Source organism: Silurus aristotelis, assembly GCF_946808225.1.
Source record: "Silurus aristotelis genome assembly, chromosome: 20".
NCBI classification, from domain to species: domain Eukaryota; kingdom Metazoa; phylum Chordata; class Actinopteri; order Siluriformes; family Siluridae; genus Silurus; species Silurus aristotelis.
The window spans coordinates 10699566-10720413 of NC_139593.1; the positions used below are offsets into that span (position 1 = coordinate 10699566).

General features: G+C 38.8%; 2 protein-coding genes across 22 annotated transcripts in view; one reads left to right on the forward strand and one right to left on the reverse strand.

Moving 5' to 3' along the window:
• The window catches only part of setd4 (SET domain containing 4), a 493820-nt gene that overhangs the window by 108798 nt on the left and 364174 nt on the right, over positions 1-20848 (reverse strand). The window lies entirely within an intron of this gene.
• mcf2la (mcf.2 cell line derived transforming sequence-like a) overlaps positions 1-20848 on the forward strand; it is a 96643-nt gene that overhangs the window by 40268 nt on the left and 35527 nt on the right. For 16 of the 21 annotated variants that reach the window (XM_083523097.1, XM_083523098.1, XM_083523082.1 and 13 more), the window contains 3 exons: positions 8141-8224; positions 13311-13425; positions 17601-17691. In XM_083523097.1, coding sequence (XP_083379223.1) covers positions 8141-8224; positions 13311-13425; positions 17601-17691 — 290 coding nt within the window. Of the gene's footprint in view, positions 1-263; positions 752-8140; positions 8225-13310; positions 13426-14051; positions 17393-17600; positions 17692-20848 lie in introns of those variants that run through there. The other 5 variants (XM_083523099.1, XM_083523089.1, XM_083523090.1 and 2 more) reach the window with 2 other exon arrangements.

Consider the following 20848-nt stretch of genomic DNA (forward strand, 5'->3'; position numbering starts at 1 on the left):
TGCTCGGTTTAATAGGTTTAATACTGTAACACTTTACAAAAGCGAGGAGCTGAGCGGGTGTCTCACCCGCTGTGTAGTCTAATGTTAGAATCTCAATGCTGTAGAGGGCGTCTTTGTCCTGCCCCCCTATTTGTTTATTGGCTGCTTATCATTAAGTGGCGAGTGACATGGTGACATGCTGTAGGATTTGGCCCCTTGTCCCGCCTCTTCTCTTTTTCTCTGTCTCAGTGTCCCTCCTCAGGTTTAAAAAAAAATCTATCAATGTAACAATTAGTGCATGTAACTGCTCTGCGTGTTTGTGTGTGTGTGAGAGAAAGAAGGTTATTGTTCTTGCAGAGCTTAGTATAGATACACTCTTAGGCGTTATTCCCTCTACCTGAGTGTGTGCGTGTGTGTGTGTGTGTGTGGGTGTGTGTGTGGAGCAGGAGGTGTAACCTGAAGCCAGCAGAGTAGGTCCAGCCACATGTGGGTCTGTGTGTGAGTAGGAGAGAAAAAGACAGAGAGAGAGAGGGGGAAAGTGTGTGTGAGAAAGAGTGAGTGAGACATGGGGTTGAGTGAAGCCCACAGACGGATCGTCTGTCTTTACCGGTGTGGTGTTGTGTATGCTGACCGACCAGAGTTCCACAGTGAAGGCCACCTGGGTAGGGAGTGAGCCACAGCGTGTGCACCGCAGGCAGGATGGCGCTTAACCGAGTGTCCCTGCTCTGCCAGGACATCACACGTCTGTGGCTTCAGCTCAAAGTGACCACAGGTAGGAGACAAACTCTGCCACAGGGATCCTTTTTATTAAGTAAAGCCTAGTGCTTTACTGATACAAGTTTAAATCTAGCTGCATAACCTACAATACTATGTGCTCGTGTATTATTACAGTGCGTTAGTTAGGATTTTCCTTTAGGCTGGAATGTGTCAATCAGGATAAAAGACAGAATGGAAATGTGCCAGGTCTCTTTAATGGTTAGTGGTACAGTAGATATGTGTGTATATGGAGACTGTTCATAACTTATTATTATGGTCTGGTCCTCTTGTATGTTGTAAATTGAGTCAGTCAGTACATGCACTCTTATGTAAGTGTTTCTTCCTATTATAAAGCAAAATTTCCCTAAGATTTAGGCATTAACTGTTTTTAACTAATGGTTAAATAGAAAAGTGTATTTTTATTGTGAATTCAGGACTTTAGGAGTTCCTGGCATTCCAATTTTACTTGGTTAGTATTGTAACTTTTCATTGTTTGCTGTGCATGTGAAGCTTAAATGAGAGAAATCATATAATTTTCATTAATGAGTTCAGTTCAGTTTCTTGATGTATGATGCTTTTGGTTTGTAGATTGTTATGGAAATAATTTTTTTTCCTATTTATTAGATTTAAGTTGTATGTGTATGTGTGGAGTTCATAACCTGTTCATAGTATTTAGTATCTAGGATTTTGGAATTGGGCCATTAGTTGTGTTGGAATTTTTGTTGTAGTATAAAAATAATATATTATTTTTGTTTTATAAATTCGAATTTGTTAATTGTGAATTAGCCCAATCAACTAATCTCTTTCAAGCTCAGAGTGGTAATAAAATTGACAAAAATTGTCCTACAAGCATATTTTTTTGTATATCAGGACTTCTGTTTACTTTATCATTGTTTGGAGGTCACACTGGCCTTCACACCGTCCTCGCTTTTTATCACGCCTTATGGCTTTTCAGAGTTTTGTTTACACACTCAAGTTGTTTACTTTCAAATTTACTCTTTGCTCTAACGTCCACACTTTTTACAAGATTGTCTCTCTCTCGCTCTCTCTCTCGCTCTCTCTCTCGCTCTCTCTCTCGCTCTCTCTCTGTTTAATACGTTATTAGCATGTGTTAGCTCCTGTTTCTCCTCTGACCGTGTGTCGAGTACAGCGTTGGCATCGGATTTGGGTTTAAATTCCTACAGCCACTTTGTGCTGGCATCATCGAGCCGACGATGCTTAGGCTTCAGATCCAAGCTGTCATTCTTCTCGGACGTTGCCATGGCTATGGCCTTGGCTCTGCCCAAGCAACATGAGGTCACCACGATTGCAAAACATCCAAGTTCCGGCATACAGAGGCCCATTAGATGAAATTTGCATGAGTTAGCTTAGCAGTGGATGTGAATAGTAGTGTGCAGGTCTTTTAGAATTTAATCATTACAGAGGATGGAGGTCACCCTGTAAATATGCAAAAATCCCATTCAAATTAGATTATTTTTTTATGCTTCGGTAAATATTCTGTGGTGCATTTTACAATACATTTTGGAAGCGCATTAAAAAAAAAAAAAAAAAAAGTATTTCCCTGTTACCTAGTAACACTGTGCTCCCAACTTTGATAAACAAGTGTATAACATGTAGGTCTCTCTGTTCAATATCCTTACCTGACTTCAGATTAAATCAGGTTTCATATGCTTGCTTATTTATCAGACTGTCTGTACCTCAATTACGCTGTTATAAGATGCGTGCGTCGTGTGAAAAGGAACAGCAGCACGCTGTCTTCACTTCATTGTGAAAGTCTAATTAGCATTTTGCTAGTGGCCGACATTGGGAGCCACTGCTGGAGCGTGGAGAAGTTGTTTCCTGTCACACACAGTCACATTCCTGCTTTCGAATGTATTCATATATTTATTATATAACATTTTGGTGGGTAGTAATATACTGAGCTCCAGTATAGTAATGTATATCTTATAGTATGCTTTTTTGGCATAAATAATAATGTTAGGATTTAAGATAAACCCACAGTGGGGAGATTTTTTGATGTTGCAGCAGCAAAAGAAAAAGTGCAAATACATAGAAAAAAAAGCAGAGACTTAAAATAAAAAAATTCTAGATAAATACAAAAGTTTCAGTTTTGTGAAGTTCTGTTTGTTCATAGGTCTTTTAGAAATTAGTCAAATATTGTACATTAAGTGTGTCCTAATTATTTTATTGCTATTCATTAGAAATTCATTTTTTCATGGTCTTCCTTTAATGAATCTTTAAGAATCCATTTCATATTAAATCCAGTAGTTAAATTCAAGATGCCATGATTTACACCCAGTTATCAAGATTAGGATTAAACTCATTGAATATAACTGATCAGTCATAAGAAATATAAGGAATGTTAATATGCTGTGATTTACATAGCATTTAGTTGCGCAGTGCGAATACGGAAATCACGTTGTCAGAGATTCTCATTGCAGAAACAAAACATAATTTTTCCAACAGATACCTTTTTTGTCAGATTTTCATCTGTGCGCTTTCACTGTACTCATGCAAATCACTTTATTTCACTTCACATTTCATGTGTTGGTAGCCGAGGACACAAGTGGAGGCTGATCTTATTTTCATGCCACTCTATGCTATGGTCTCAGTTTAGATGTTGAACTGTGCATGATATGAAATTGGAGGCCACTTGCGAAAAAACAGAACTTAAATCTTATTACCGTACACGTAATTGTATGATTTATATTCTTTATTATATTATGCTCCGCATGAGGAATTTCAGGCATTCAGCTTAGCTGCTAATATCCCAACCAGTGTCTTTCTCATTTTGTGTGTGTTTGCATTCAAGAGTTATTACATTGGTGTTGAATTGGTCAGAAGAAGCTGAATAATTTTTCAGCTACAAGTTGTAAATGATCGGTATGTATAGACAGACAGATAACATGGAAAAAATAAACTAATATGGTCTGACTTCTATGTTTCCCAACACACTAGCATGACTGCTATCATTTAGATTTTGCTAACAGTTGTTAAGGCTGATATTAGCTCTGCTCACATATGCAAGTGCCAGCTGTTACAGCACGTGTGTATGTACATTCCAGATCTGCACATGCTTTAGCACACTGTCGCACCATATGCACTAATCTTAATTGTGCTATATGCTCTCTGCTTTTTTGAACATATTTCTGATAGATGACTTTCTGGGCGGAGGATAATAATCCTGTGTGTGCCTGTTAAAGGCCACAAATCTGTTTGTGTGCACGTGTGATTATTGTATAGAATGTATTTTAAGCACACTCATGATCGCAGTGGCTTTATCGGTCTGTAAATAGCTCACCTGCCCATTCAGTCCAAACACACACCTATAATCATCCGCCTTTGTAGTACAGGCAAGCTGCGACACGACTGTCTGGAGAGCACTTAAACGACACGAGAATGTAATGTAAACCTGCACTGCTTGTAAGGACATGATCCAGAACAAGACCATCAGTAGTGTTTTCATACGTGAACCTTTTGCATCCTGCAATTTCTTTTAGTCTTGGTGTGTAATTTGGTGTTTTTCATGTTTAGAACTGATTCAGTGCTGAGTAATACATGTTCCTGTAGATGATACTGACTTGTAAATAATGCACACAGCGGACATGTTAGCAGAAGGGTAAAAAGATGCTAGGGGTCTTCTCTTGTATCAGGAAGTACAAAAGAATTGAGAATATTTGTATTTATAAGTAATGCTTTTTCTTGGACCATAGAAAAAATATGGTAGCCAATGGATTGTGACTATAAAGATTATTGTTTTTACATCCACCTGGAGTTTCTGTTAAAGATGAAAGGGATTTAAAAAAAAAAAAAATATATATATATATATATATATATATATATATATATATATATATATATATATATATATATATATATATATCACACACACACACACACACACACACACACACACACACACACACACACACACACAGTATAATGGAGCTTTCTGGTCAGTTTATCGATCTGTAGTCCTTGGCTAATACAACAAACTCCTAAACGCTATGGGGACAAATGTTCATAGACAGCTGGCAATAAATTTTGGTATGTGCTTTTTGAACATCCCATTTCACATTTAGACCCCATTTGCTGATATAATAACCTCCAAGATCTTTTACTAGATTTCCAAGTGTGGTTGAGGAGATTTGTGTTCATTCAGCCACAAGGTTGTTAGGAAAGTCAGGTACTGATGTAGGAGGCCTGGGGTGCAGTCAACATTTAAGTTAATCTCTTAGGTGTTTAGAGTTGAGGTCAGCACTGTAGCAGGCCACACAAGATCTGTCACTCCAACTCATGTAAACCATAACTTCATGGAGCTCACTTTGTGCACAGGGGCATTGGCATTTTGGAACAGGTTTGGGTCTCCTACTTCAAGTGAAGGGAAGTAATGCTACCACATCCAAAGACATCTGATACAACTGAGTCCCTCCAGCTTTGTGGTAACAATTTGGAGAAGATCCACATATAACTCTGAATGTCAGGTGCCCAGATACTTTTGTCCATATAGTGTCCATTTCGTGTTGAAAAATAAAAGATTTATGGACTGATCTGATTAACTGCTGGTTCAAAATCATTTCTCAAATGACATTAGCAACTAAAGTTAAAAAAACAAACAAACAAACATCAAATTAAAGGATGTCTGAGTGTGATGCAGAAGCTGAGCTACACAGACAAGAGGCTGCGGAAGTTACCTCAGTGATACCAAAAACATTTTGTAGCTCAAACAATATGCTTTTTCTGAAGTATACATTTGAGATAAGCAAAACAAACATTAGCTTTTTGTTCTGTAACCACACCTGTTAGACTAAGTGATTATTTTTGTGCTGTAATAGTTCCTGTTGAAACTTCTATGGCTGATGTCTGGCTTTGTTATCTCAAACAAATCATCTTTCGGAGGTGGATTAAAGACATTGAAACGTGCTAATTTTCCTTTCTGCTACCTCACCTTTTTTGTTCTCTAGTACTTCCTTTAAGACTGAGGTGTGGTATTCAGCCATTGCATATTTACATTTTAATGGTTTGCTGTTTGTCTTTAGTCAGGACATGTAACGTTTCCGTAAGAGATTACTGAGATGAATGTCACATTGTAAAGTGTCAGCTGGAGTTTGGTCACTCTGCACGTAAACATGGCTAATAGCAGGTCAACTTGCAACAGCTTTTTCGCTCAAGGGTTCTAAAGTCATCTGACTAAAGCAGGCCGATGTTCAACAGACAATTAGCAACTCAGTACTCTATATTAGCCTCAAAGCTAGTCTACAACCAAAGAAGCCCAAGTCTAAAGTTCAGATACAAAAAACAAGCATGTCCTCAGGGACGTTTTGTCCTGAGCTTTTTAATCACACGATGTTCAAAGATGATCTTCAAACCAAACTCTTAGAAGGTTGTTTTCGTTCCACAGCATTTTTTTTATTCTGTGGTTCTTCTATAATAAAACAAAACAAAAAAGAAAACATCTCTGGCAGCTTGTTCGTGTTCTCACAAACTTTCAGAAGTCCAACACTGAACTGCTACTTTTCTTCATACTCTGAAAATAACATACTGCATATTGTTATTTGCAGAGTATGACGAAAAATAGCAGTTCAGTGTTGGACTTCTGAAAGTTTGAGTTAAACTCCAAGCATGAACAAGCTGCCTCTCTTCTGGGCCCATAACCCTCAACTCTGATATAAGTAGGATAAGTGTGTGTGTGTGTGTGTGTGTGTGTGTGTGTGTGTGTGTGTGTGTGTGTGTAGTGTGTGTGTGTGTGTGTGTAATGCATTCGGAAAATTATTAAGAGCCTGATTGATTTCTTTATTTTTTCCTATTAACTGACACTCAGTACCCCATAGTGACAAAATGAAATATCATAGCCTGAGGTCTTTTTGGGTATGATGCTACAAGCTTTGCATACCTAGATTGGGGGATTTATTCCCATTTTTCATGGCAAATCTTCTTAAACTGCGTCAGGTTGGAAGGAATTGTTTTGATTGGAGAAAACAGGCTTTAATAAAGAAACACTGAGCAATGGCGCAAGGCAAAAACACAGTCCAAGGTCTGAAACAAAGGCCTGGGTGGTTGGAGGGAAATACCAGACAGACACTAAAATCCTGGTGCATGAGGAAAGTCATGTGCCAGCGGCAGACACAGCAGGACCTGAGGCGAACTGCCACTGGATAGAACGCCTTGGAGGTCAGGAAAGGTCGGAAGAAGCGTGGAGCGAGCCTCCAGGTGGCTGCCCTAAGCACTTTCTGGCCGATTCAGGCGGAGTGATGCCCTCTGCGGACACCCTCTTTTTAGCAAAACCCAGGGGCCGGGGCGAACACCTTGGAGAAACCCGGGGGTGAAGCAACGTAGTCAGCAAGGCTAGCGAGCGGAGCGGTGCCTTTGGAGGGACCCTGGAGCGGAGCGGAGCGGCTCGGCAGGTCGGAAGATCTGGGCAACGTCCTAAGTCTGGCAAGAAGGCTGAGGTTGGGCAGCCCAGCAGAGCAAAGGGGCCAGAGGGACCGCCGTTTTAGTCCCAAACTAAAGTCTTGGGTGACCTTAAAAACCGGGTGGCGTGGGTAAAATGGCAAGATGGCCGCCGGCGCAGAAGTGTGCGCTGCAAACCCGGAAGTGCACACCATGTGCCCGGAAGGTCCTGACAATCACCGCTTTGAAAGGAGTCTCCAGTGATAGTGCTTTTGTAGTAGTGTTCACTACCGTAAGCTTTTAATGAGAAAGAAAAACTTTTTTTTGTAATTTATACAGATCAATCTTTAATAGTGAGTTATTATGGTCAACCTTGTTTTTAAAATCAAAAGTTTATTTGTTGTTTTCGTTTCTTTTTTTTAATTCACAAAAAGCAGTGCTTGATATGGCCTTTAGCTCAAAAAGGGTCACTTTAAACATCCTCATTGAAAACTCCATAAGCATGTGTGTGAAAAGAAAAAAAAACTAATATATATATATATATATATATATATATGCACTGATTCGTTTGCATTAAAGATGGCAAAAACACACACACACACACACACACGGCTATACTGCCTCACTGCAGTTTACTGCACCCTGTAAATCTGCTTACAGTAATCCAGTTCCCTTCCCATAAGCCTACACCTTACTGTTTACCTCCGGTCTTCCTCAGTAGATTTTGCCTCCAGTATTAAGACATTTCTTAAGTCTCTTCACTTTTTCTGTATTTTCTCAGAATTTTTATATTTATTCCATATTTTACGCTTTCTTCAGCACTGCATTTCACCCCAGTGTTAATTCATTTCACACTTTCAAGGTTGAGTGACCTAAAATCGCAAGAAATAAATGGTTGAATTGTAAAGTTATTCTATTGAGTGTTTGTCACTTTTGGAGCCATGACATGACTGTTAGTAAAATCAAGGTGTCTCTTCTAATATTTTCTCTCTTTTTTCATATCTTTTTGCTCCAGATGAGATCATGCAGCAGGAGACGAGTCCGCTGTGCGCGGCAGACATCAGCCCTGACCTCCGGAAATGCTTCGCCTTCCTGTCAGGTGAGACGGATCCCACAGCTGCTCGTTATTGCCCCACGATGCTTTTATAACTGCTTCTCTCGTGAAGCTGAAGATCAGCCTTTGAATCAGAGGAAGTGATGCTGGATTAGTGGAATAATGAGGAAATGCAAAGCAAGCAAACAATGATCATCAAATACTTCATCCATAATCAGTGTGTTTCATAGTTCACATTAGGCTGAAAACACTGCATACACAATTGAGTCCATAGAAAGGAAATCTGAGCCTTTACAGTTCTTACGCATGGATAAAACACCCCTACAAAAGGATATTTATAGAACTGGCTGCTATTGAGGAGTGCAAATTCAATTCGCTGTATGTCATGGGGTTTAGGAGTCCACAGTCAGCATTATTTATTTATAAAAGTAGGCACTGTTCGTACCACACACACAGTCTTTCATGCAGGGTTTTAGTTCATGAGAATATATTAGGAGACATTTTCATAACTGCCAGGATGTTTACAAATGTTTTCTTTCATTAAACCCAAAGATTTGTTATACTGTAATACAACAAGCTACACCTAAATGAACAGTATGAATACTGAATACTGCTATATACAATTATAACATTATGACCGCCTGCCTAATATTGTGTTAGTCCCCCTTTTGCTGCCAAAACAGTTCATACTTGTTGAGCATTAACAGCATGAACTTCTTCAGCAATTTGAGCTACAGGAGCTTGTCTGTTGGTTTGGACCACACAGACCAGCCTTCGCCCCCCCCACGTGCATTAGAGACCATGACCCAGTCACCGGTTCACCACTGTTTTTTTCCTTGGATCATTTTTCATAGATGCTGACCACTGCATTCATATAAACATCACAATTTGGCCCTTGTCAAATTGGCCCAAATGCTTATGCTATTTTTCTTGCTTCTAACACAAAAATTTTTGAGGACGAAATGTTCAATTACTGCCTAATATATACCTCCCAATATAACTGGTGCTATGATGAAGCAATAATCATTGTTATTCACTTCACCTATAATGTTATCCATGATTGGTGTAATTGCCAGTGTCTCAGGAAGGAAATAGGGAAAAGCATGCTCTCTGCAAAAAATTAATAAATCTAAACCATTTTGTGACAGATCATGACATGCAAGATGGCTAAAACATTTTATTGGCAGAAACTTTGAACATGCATTCCTCCATATAAAGTCTTGAAATCATTGTTTTCTGCATTTTCTTTTGTTTTTAGGTGCATTACATAACTGACATCATTACAGCCAATAATATACCAATAAGATCCAGTTTCTATTAATGTTTAGTAAAAGGTGAAGTCTATAAAAATACATTTTGTATAGTTTGCCTATAATTGCAAAAAACTTGTGAACCATTTTTTTAGGCAAAAATTAAACTATTAAATGAGAATCTATTAAGATGAGGTATTAGAAGTATTTATAGGTGGCACTTTCCGGGGTTCTTTGGATGTTCCCTCTACAACTTACATAGCGTTAGATACATTTTGTACACTTACCGTATTTTTCGGACTATAAGCCGCTACTTTTTTCCCACGTTTTGAATCCTGCAGCTTAAACAACGAAGCGGCTTATTTATACATTTTTTCTGGGTTTTTCCCGGTTTCACAAACTTCAAGCCTAAAATCTGAACCCCATAACATTAGACCAATGAAATTTTCGAACGGAAAATGCACCTCACCTGTGTTCTGAGCTGCACGGCATCGGGAGAAAAAACTTCCATCGGGTGATTTTTAAACGCACGACGATGCCAAAAGATAAACTCCCGAGAGAAATTGTTGTAAAAGGAAGGAGGAAGACAGTGAACAATAACGTTCTTGGTAGGCTACTGTTTGGATACAAGCCGTTGTAAGGCGTTGAGTCTGGGTCAATATAAGCACAGACAGGTTTCCGAAACTTCAAAAAGCTTTTTTATTTTTCTTGGCAACAGCGTTAAGGGTTAGTCAAAAAAACTTAGAAATGAGCATCAGAAAATAATAAGGACATATTCCTTGTATTGAACACACGCAGTAATACCGGAAATTGCAGTGCCAGGCTATTCCCAAAATACCGCTATGCTCCTGAAGGAAGCGCAACATATTTCACCCGTTACACCGTGTGAAACGTGTCTTTTGTTAAAGCCTGTGTAAAGTACATTATTGAAGACGGCTTATAGACAAGTGTGGCTTATTTATGTTAAAAATAAAAATATTTGTAAAATTTAGTGGGTGTGGCTTATATATGGGTGCGCTTAATAGTCCGGAAATTACGGTATCTGCAACGAGCTTCAGAAATCTTGGTTGCAATCTTGTAGTCTAAGTATGTGCACCTCCATATGCATGGATGCACAGTATAGCAACCAGATTGAAAAATTATTACAACTCCTTGTCTTTTGTTTGAAACCAACAGTGAAGATTACATTTGCAAGGTTTGTAAAATGACCTGTGAAATAACTGGCCACGGCAGTGAAAAGGTTGAAAAGTGGTGGTTTACTGATAGATAAAAGTTTGTGAACATTCCATTCCACATTCAGTAACCATTTGCTCTTATACGGTGATAACCGACACTTTTCTGGGAAGATGTTCTCTTGATTTCGTAGTGTGCTTGTGAGGATTTGTGCTAATTCAACCACAAGGGCGTTAGTAAAGTCAGGTACTTTTGTAGGTGAGGTTGTAGGTATTTTAAGGTGTTCAATATGGGTGAGGTCAGAGCTCCATAGCAGGCAACACAAGATCCTCTACTCCAGCCCATGTAAAGCATATCTTCATGAAGCTGGTTTTGTGCACAGGGGCATTGTCATGCTGGAACATGCAAAATTGTATGTCATTACATCCTATACAATTGTGTTGTTTCACGTTTGTGGTAACAGATTGGAAAAGAACCACATTGGCCATACAGTATAGATAGCAAATCTGGCATGTGAGTATGTGTTTGATAAAAACATAAGTGCATTTAAACAATAACATAAAGATTCATGACAATCACATCTGTTTGTGGAGAGCTGAAATATAAAAAAAGGGAAATCACCTGCTGCTACTTGTTCTAAGGTGTATATGGTCCAGGTAAAGTCTTTATGACCTTCGCAGTGAAGTCACAGTTCACCAACACATACACAAAGCTAAAGAGTCCAAGTTTGATACTTACACGTGTCCCAGTTAGGACCTGGTTCAGGTTCAGTCATCCTGAATAATTCAGGGTTTCCATGACACTGTAAGCTGCAGCACTGCTGGGTATGAGATTCATAGAATGGAGTGTGTGTTTGTGTGTGTTGGCATATTGGAATTCAGGGTTTCTTTATTTTCCCATTCATTATTGCCTTAAGATGCATCGTTTAGGTTAATGATGTATCTCTATTTAGCTGCTACAGTATGATCTATGTTTAGAATTGTTTCTGTGGTGTGGTTTTTACTTCTTTTCATTTTTTTTTTCCCTTCACTTTTAATCCTGCGTATTTGTGAGAAAGAACGAGAGACTGACCACTGATCTTGCCTTATTCCTCCACCCACAGTAAATGACAGACTTCCACTGCCAGTCTCCCAGTATGTTTATATAACGCGCTTCTCTTTTAGCCGTTTCCCTCTCGCTCTTTTCACACACCACCTTTGATCTCGTAACCGAAGTTTACTTCATCCTTGTTCTGATAACAGGAAGCAGTTTGTTTAGTGGTGAAATGTGTGTGTGCCAGTCCATCTGTGTGTATATATGTTTGGAGGCAGAACAGAGGGCTGAACTGACCTTGTGTTTGCCCCTTACACACACTGTGACACATTGACACACTTATAGCAGATGGTCTTTGGGTCTCTGGTTCTGCACTGGTGATGATAAATAGGACAGCAGCACGATTTATACTAAAGACATTGTGAGTTTGGTGAAGATTTGTGTTATTTAATACATTTTTTTATTTGTACAGAATTGATTAGATATACATTTTAGCATCATAAACTGTCTCTTAGTTAATCCCTAATGAGAAAGACAGTGAGTGGTGAAGGAGAAAAAGAAAGAGATGGTATGAGGAAAAACCATTTAAGGGAGCCAGAGAGAACATGTCCTCATCTGGGTGACATGAAATTTCCATTCATAATAGCTTAAGTGTGGTGTAAACACGAATGGTTTTAATTTCCAAGCTGTCAAGAAAAAGCTAAATGAGGCTTCTTTGGACAATTTCAAATGTAAAAACATATTCGGGGTTGTTCAACTCTTGTTTCACATGTTAGTTGTAGTTTCTTCATAGCTTGTCAATTATTTTTATGCATTTCTGTTTGTGCCAATTTCACAAAACATTTAAAAATAAAATAATTTCTGACCTTATTATCCAATTAAATAGAGATATAGCTAGTCTAGCTAGCAATTTCAACAAAGCTTGCATATGGTGTAAGAGATCTGAATGCTTTAAAATTACAATTAGTTAATTTATATGGTTAACACACAGGACAACTGGGGGAAAATCCTGTTCAAACCTCCTTTCTGGGACTTTAGATTTAGTAGCTCCCCCCCAAACATCCTCAAATCGTTTTTTGTGCCACTCAACACCCATGTACATATGATTGATGATTGGGATAATACTAAGTGACTGCCTTTAGTGAGGCCTTTACACTATAATAAACACACAGCATGAGAGAACCCAGAATCATCACTCACTTACAGGTTATGGTGTGTATGTGTGTTCTGCTCCACAACAATGGCTTTAAGTAATCAGGTTTTGAGCATATTGTGGCCCTGTTCTCTACGATACCCTCCATTTTACGTTTTTGTTCTGTTTTCTTTCACACAGCTGTATAGGGGATGAAAAGTGCCCCCTGGTGGCTGGTTTTGTGTAGGTTTGCTGCAGGATGCCATTTTACAGATTAAAACTACAAAATAAAAAAAATATCTTAGCAACATCTTAATTTATCTGCCATTAACATTGCAATTAGCAGTGCAAACTCACAGCAACCTCTAAAAACTACTGGAATGGCAAAACCAATTCATTTGTTTTTGCTGTAGAGTGAAGACATTTGTGTTGCAAGGAGATTTTAGATTTTTGGCAAAGGAAAGCAACAAAAGCGTATTACAAAAGCATGAAGGATCTTATTAAAACTCCACAGTGCTTTCTATTTTCCTGATGTTTTTCCCAGGTGGTCGAGGGAAAAATGGCAGCCCCATCATCATCTTCCCAGAGTTCCCTGCATTGACAGAGCTGCAGGAAGAAGAGTTTCACAACGTGCTGACGTACCTGACCAGCATTCCCAGGTGTGTATTCACTTCCTGATCGATTTCTATTTAACCCTGTGTCTGACTGTAATACCCCAAAATTATATCCATTTGCCAAGGTTTTCTTAGTGCTTCCTACAGACCAGAAGTGCTAATGCATAATTCAGAAAATGATAGGTGAGCAATGATCAATTTGGTACACAGTAGTCCAAGGCTAAGCCTACCATCTGAAGCTTGTGGGGTCAAAACCTGAAAAGGAACCCAAGAGAGCTGTTTTTCAACTGGGAGGCGGGATCTTCTCCAGGCTAATTGATCGACAAGCCAACGATTGGTCAATTTGTCTGCCACAGAATTGAGCCATGTTCTTGTCCATGTGTAGTCAACACTTAGAAAGCATAGCATGTGAGTGTTTTTCATGAGACAGAGCTACAGTGGTGTGAAAAAGTGTTTGCCCCCTTCCTGGTTTCTTATTTTTTTGCATGTTTATCACACTTTAATGTTTCAGATCATCAAACTAATTTAAATATTAGTAAAAGATAACAAGTGAATACAACATGCAGTTTTTAAATGAAGGTTTTTATTATTGAGGGATAACAAATTGAAATGTTTTTCATGGTGATATGCTTTTCTGCTCACCACGGATGTAAAGAGTGATTCTTTGACGGTGGTGAAAAGTAATGAAGTAAAAGTGGTTTCTGTACTCAAGTAGCATTTTTGTGTACAAGTTCTTTACTGAAGTATTTCCATTTGATGAGACTTATTTCACTACGAAGTCAAATATCTCAATCTCATATCATTTTAATAGATATCAGTGTTTGACTCATTTATATCACTATTAAAAGAGAATTAATTCTTTTCACATGAACTGTGTTGATTAAGCGAAGAAACTTGTGACATAAATGATAATTGGAACATTATAGCCATAATAAATCATAGTACTTTGGATGCTTAAGTACATTTGAAGGAAAATACTTTTGTACTTTTACTCAAGTAAGAGTTTAAAGGGAGAACTTTTACTGGAGTCATATTTTATCTACTGTGTCTCGACTTTTACTCAAGTACATGGTTTGTGTACTTTGCCCACCACTGTTCTTTGGGTAATTGAATCTTTTGTCACTTTGAACCAGTCTGGCCATTCTCCTCTAACCTTTTTTTTACCAACAAGGCATTTCCTGTAGAATTACTGCATAATCGATTTAGAATGTCAATCAAATCATATTGTTTTTACATCCTCATGTCTGACATGGCCATTAACTGAAGCGCTTGAGATAATCTTATGCAATGCACATCTACTACCACATGATTGTATGATCAAATGAGTGCAACATGTGAGAGTAATTACAGTACCATTTAAGTCATTTAGTAGCTTTTATAATTACATACAGTACATACATAATTTCCTATTTCTTCTTGTTTACCATTCAGCTAAATAAAGTGCTACCAGATATTTTTTTCAACACTCAATTGTTGTATTTTTCTTTGTCTATATTTGTATAAAGTATATTGTCATCATAGTGTGCAGCATTATTAGAATATAGTACAAGTGATTTATGTTTGACATTTTGCCAGCAGAGGTCGCTAGTGTGCAAAATCGTTTACATAGTATTGCATCGTTAATATGCATCTACATATTGAAGATGATGAGATTTTTAGCACTTGGACAGTTAAAGAAAGTGAAGATGAGTGTGTGTGTGTGTGTAGCATCCTTATGTATACTCTTATATTTCACATCGTCTTTAATGGTGTAATAACAGTGAAATGTCACGCACGGCGATTTTGCTATGCCGTCGCCTGCATATTGAACATACTTAATATTCATTACAAAAATCTTTATTCATGTACAAGCTTGAAATTGTGCTTATGGAGTGCCTAACCTTCCCCTCTCTGTCTGGCTTGGTCTTACTGCTGTCTCATGGGAATAGCGACCAGCAAATGCAGGAAGGGAGGGGAGAAGGGGGTGTGAAGGTGAAACACATGGAGATGGAAAGAGGGGACGCTCTAATTGCCTGAGGTTTTCTAGTGGAATAGGAAGCTGATGTGAATTTTATTTGGTGGTGCTTTTGTAAATGAGTCCTCTAAATAAATGGGAATAGAGGACATCTTTTAAAAAAAGAAAAAGAAAATAAAGAGCTTCCACTGCAGTTTACTGCAATACACTGAATTCATAGGAATGATTTATTTATTCTGAGGAACCTTTGTTAAATTTGCAGTGTTTCAGGATTCAAGCTGTGTTCCTTATTCAGGTTAGGGAGTGCTTGATAATGATCTTATTCGCTAGGTGCAATCCAAGGTTGATTAAAAAAAATTTTGTTATACAATTTATTACAATATAAATTACTTGAATTGAGTTCAATAGAATTTTAATTAGTATTCACATGTACTCACACACTTATTAGTGTGTTATTAATGTTTGGGTCGGTTATGTGTTACACGTGTGTGGTGATTTCTTGTCATTCATATTTTAATCGATTATTTTTTATTATTATTACTTAGCTGCCCAGGATCTCCATTAAAAAAGACCCAAAAAAATGACGACAAGTTCACTTTATTTTTTACCTGAAATCGTGAATCATTTAGACATTTTTTTTAATCATCCAGTCATGAGCCAAAAATGCAATTCAGGTCAAATGCTTCAATTATTGTTCACATCAGAATAGGGAAAAAAAATAATTTGATTTGCTGATCTGCTGGCTTATAGTTTATCAGCCTCAAAGTTTGTGCTTTGAGATGCTTTTCTGCTCACCGTGGTTAATCAAATTACTGCAATCATGTCTGTGCCATTGATGTGTCCCCAACACTGCCACTAACTGGTTTTTGTTTTTCGCACCACGTAAAGACTGATGTGTGCGAAAATCCCAGGAGATCAGAAGAGTCAGCTATTTGTAAGCCAACCCATCTGGCACCAACAACCATGCCATTGTGTTGGGTATTTAAAGAACACGGGATAACCAAACACCGATTGGAAAAAGAGTATTGTTTGAACAGAATGGTGGAACAGAATGTTGTGCCATAAGGACTAAAGCTGGAGCCCTCTGTTCTTGTACATCCCTGTCAGCCTTTGATTAGAGGTTAATGGAGACTAATCAGTGAAATCTTGTTGCTCTGGAAGCACATCATCGGTCTTGATGGCTGTGCCACGCTTGTGCCTTGAGCGAGCACGGCTACTCGTTCTGATTAGAAAATGCGTTTCCCTCTTCCACTCCTTCTCTGTTTCGTTCTTTTCCCCCCTGTATTTTTCCCCTTAAGCAGGGCAGTGGAGTGTGAGGAACACCGGGGGAACTGAGGCGAGGGGGTAGATGCAGATTGCATAGTCCCCGCCTCAGATGAAATGGTAGCTAGGGATGAAGGAAAGCTCAGCTTTTAGAAAAGTAAAAAAGAAGGCTATAGTGTGTGTGTGTGTGTGTGTGTGTGTTACTATCATGGCGGCACAAATATAAGGGCATCAGCAGTTCCTTTCTTGCTTGCCACCTTTTTATCATTGAGACAACTCCCTCCCTCTCTCCCTCCATCTATCCCTCCCTCCCTGCCTTTCTCATTAGCAATTCAGCCTTGTGAGCCTGCAGGCTATGCTGTCTGTCACAGCCATGCTGCATTTTGATTGGCTCTGAGGTAGCACCTGATTGTTCAAGATTGGCTGGTGGATTGAGCGCGGAGCAGGCTGGACCACCTTAATCGTTGGTGCTTCAATACAGTGCTACTGCAGCCGTAAACACTGGGTTTGGAACGATACTGAGAAACACACACTTATACACAAACACACACACACACACATACACTGAAGGAAAAAAACGCATGTGGATTTTACCATCAACTCTCTGGATAAGGACAGGAATACACAGCCCGACATTCATCAATTTGCTTTGAAAACCCACTGAGATATAAAAAACGGAGGATTTGGTAACCATGGTAAACCTTGGAACGAAGTGAACATCCACTGTCAATGGTGATGGACATAGCAGGCAGCTAAGCATCTCTACACCGGATACAATCTGTACGTTTAATTGAGGTTGGCGAACATGCGAAGCAGCTCATGGACACTTTTTACAATCATTTATATGTAAAAAAAAAAAATAGCTGATTTATTATTGAAAGCTGGTGTACATTTAATAGTCTATTAGATGCCTTTAATATGTGTGTAAGTATGTGATTGTGTGTGTTGCGAGATGAGGGTGATGTACATGCTGCCATGGTGACCATGCCTGTCTGCTCCATAGCCTCAGCTCGTCAGGAGTTGGCTTCATCCTGATCATCGACCGCAGGCAAGACAGATGGGCATCGGTAAAGGGAACACTACTGCGCATCGCGGTGAGTGTGTCATACGTATTATACGCATGTCCTTCATAGCTGTGTATCTGTGTCCATATTTATACTGTGCGATAGTCTAGTCAAGTGTCCAGTGGACTGGAGAGTTGCAGCAAAAGACAGGAACAGCATTATGTCCAGCAGAAGTGAAGGACACTAAAAAAATCTACAGTACCCTTAACTACCATCAGTATTAAACATAACATCTTATGCTAAATAAAAATGAAACCAGTTGCAACCAGCTGTGCTTTTGCAATTTTACAAAAGACCTGACCTTCAAATGCCTGACAAAATGATTTTGCCCATTGTTTGTGATTATGGTCTCCTTTTCTTTAAAGGGCCCTTAGGTGATCACAAATAAACTATATCTATCTATCGATCGATCGATCGATCGATCGATCGATCGATCGATTGATAGATCTGTAGTGCATATGCTAATAATCAGTAGTACATATGCTAGTGTATATATGGTGCATATGCTAGTATGTATAGTGCATCTGCTAGTGTATATAGTACATATGCTAGGCTACCAGTGCAGTGAAAAATGTATTATGCCACTGTTGAAATCTGATTATTTATTTAGAAAGTGTTATTTTGCCAGCTCAGATCGAGTTCTGACTGGAGTGTAAAGCCGAGGTATATATTGATGTCACGTTCTAATGTTATGGTTTCTATACTAACCGCTAACTCACAGGGACTCATATGATGGAAGCTTCACATAACTAAAGGCTAGTAATAACCAGATTAAAAAAAAATATATAATGGTCTCCTTTGTCAGTGCTTTGTAACAGTCAGAACTACAGGACTTTTATTACTAACACAGGAATTAATCAGCAATCTGAGAAAGAGAGAGAAAAAATATATATTGTTGCTATAACGTGAACGTGTGTAACAATAAGTGCGTAAAATCATTTGTCAATAAATAAAATATTATTTATAAAAAATATGGAAATGTGGAATTTGAAATAAAAATCAATTGATGTTTATTGGAAAAAATGCTTCAGGTGTTGACATTTTATGGCATCAAATCCATGTTTATAAACATCCAGGTGGTTGCTTGAGGCAGTGTGTGTGTTCAGCACTCAGCATTTCTACATCGTTATTGCTCACCTTGTACAACATATTAGATTTAGTGCTCTGCGGGGGCCAATGCACCGACGGACAATATTTCAGTCATAGCCTAAGTCCAGCTCTGGATTACAGTAAAGAAAAATGCTTAATACTTTCCATCCAGACTGGACATCAATGATGAAAAAAATACTGCAGTCGTTTTTTTGAGTCGTTTGTTCAAATATAAGTCTTTACTTTATTAATAATAATATTTCTAACATTTGCTGCATGGTTAATGTGTGATGGATTTATTGAGTGGAACTCATATGTGTAATCAAAAATGTTATAATACTGTACAACAACAAGCAGTTTATCAACCCTGGATGCAACATGGAAATACAAAAAAATATTAGCTTGTTGCTGGCACTCAGGTCACTCATGATTTGTTCAGAAGATTTGATATGAATCAATAGCATAACTAAAGCGTTACACATGAAGATGATTTAAACTGAAAGGTCACCCACATAAATAGCTGTGCAGACTTGTAACTAGCACAACAGGAAAGCATTCAGCCAACCATCAGGAGGTCATGAGTTCATATCCCAGCGATGCCAAAGCCATCCATGTTGATCAATTTTGCTTCAGCATGAGCAGCCATTTGAACAAATGCAGTTGGATGCACGCTTTCACGTGGCTTTGCATGTCTCAGAGGAAGCACGTGTTCGCTCTTTGTTTCCCTCTTGTCTGTAGTTGTTGTAATGACAGGGTGAGTGGGAACTGGCAGGCGCCCAAACTGGGGAGGTAAAGAAATAAAAACACTGAACTGCTCATCAGCAGGTTGGGAAAAGGAATCCCCAGGACCATTTTGCCTTCATTTGATAATTTCTTCAATTCATTCATCTTTATCCTCTCAGCTCAGTCGGTTTGAGGGAAAGGATCTTTTAAATGAATAAATATAAACGCATTGTAAATTGCTAGTCCCAAGAACGGAGAAAAGGAACAGGCTTGAGCAGAAACAATCATGAGAATGGCGTGCGAGTGTTTGCTAAAGCGGTCAGTTAAGTGATGAGTGAGGATAATGTAGATGACTCTCATTTTGGGTTCAGTGGGATTACTCTCAGTGGACCTGTTTAGCCGTCAACGAGATTAGAAACCACAGGGGGTGTAGCTGCATGGATGTCTGTGTGTATGTGTGTGGGGGAGAGAGAGAGATGGAGACAGAGTTCACTCAGTCAGTAGGGAAGAGGTTACTGGGCTAATCAGTTAAACAGATTATTGTACACAAACATTGCAACGTCTCACACAGGCATCTTTTAACATGCATCAAGGACGCCCCTGTTTTTTGTTTTCATTTTTATATACTTTTCAGTTGTTGCTATTTGATGAGAACAGAAGTGACTCAGAACTTATACAATCAATTAAATTAGAGCAAATTCACCCACAATGTTTGAGAGGGACAAATGTGTTTGGACACCTGACACTTCCAGCCATTTGTGGTTCCTCCCCCAAACTTTTAAAAGATGGAGGCGCACAATTGAATAGGACGTCTTTGGATGCTGTGACATTTAAATTCTCCCTTCATTTGAACTAGAAGACCCCTGTACAAAAAGCCAGCTCCATGAAGATATTATTTTAATGGTTTGAAGTAGAAGATCTTGAGTGACCTGCTATAGACCTCTGACCTTAACTCTACTGAACACCTTTGGGATGAATTGGAATGCTGACTGCACCCCAGACCTCCTCACCTCACCTACATCAGTATCTGACTTTACTAACACCCTTGTGGTTAAATGAGCACAAATCCCCACAGGCACCCTGCAAACTCTAGTGGAACATCTTCTCAGAAGAGTGGAGGTTATTATAACAGGAAATTGGGACTAAATGTGGAATGGCATGTACAAAAATATGCAAATACGAATCGGGTGTAAACCCTTTGTCCATATTGTGTACATTAGTGAGAGTTATGACTGTGTGTGTGTGTGTGTGTGTGTGTGTGTGTGTGTGTGTGTGTGTGTGTGTGTGTGTGTGTGTGTGTGTGTGTGTGTGAGTGCATGCCCAGCAAATTGAAGCTGTAAAAAACCCCTGATGCACTCTGAATAGTGGGTACAAA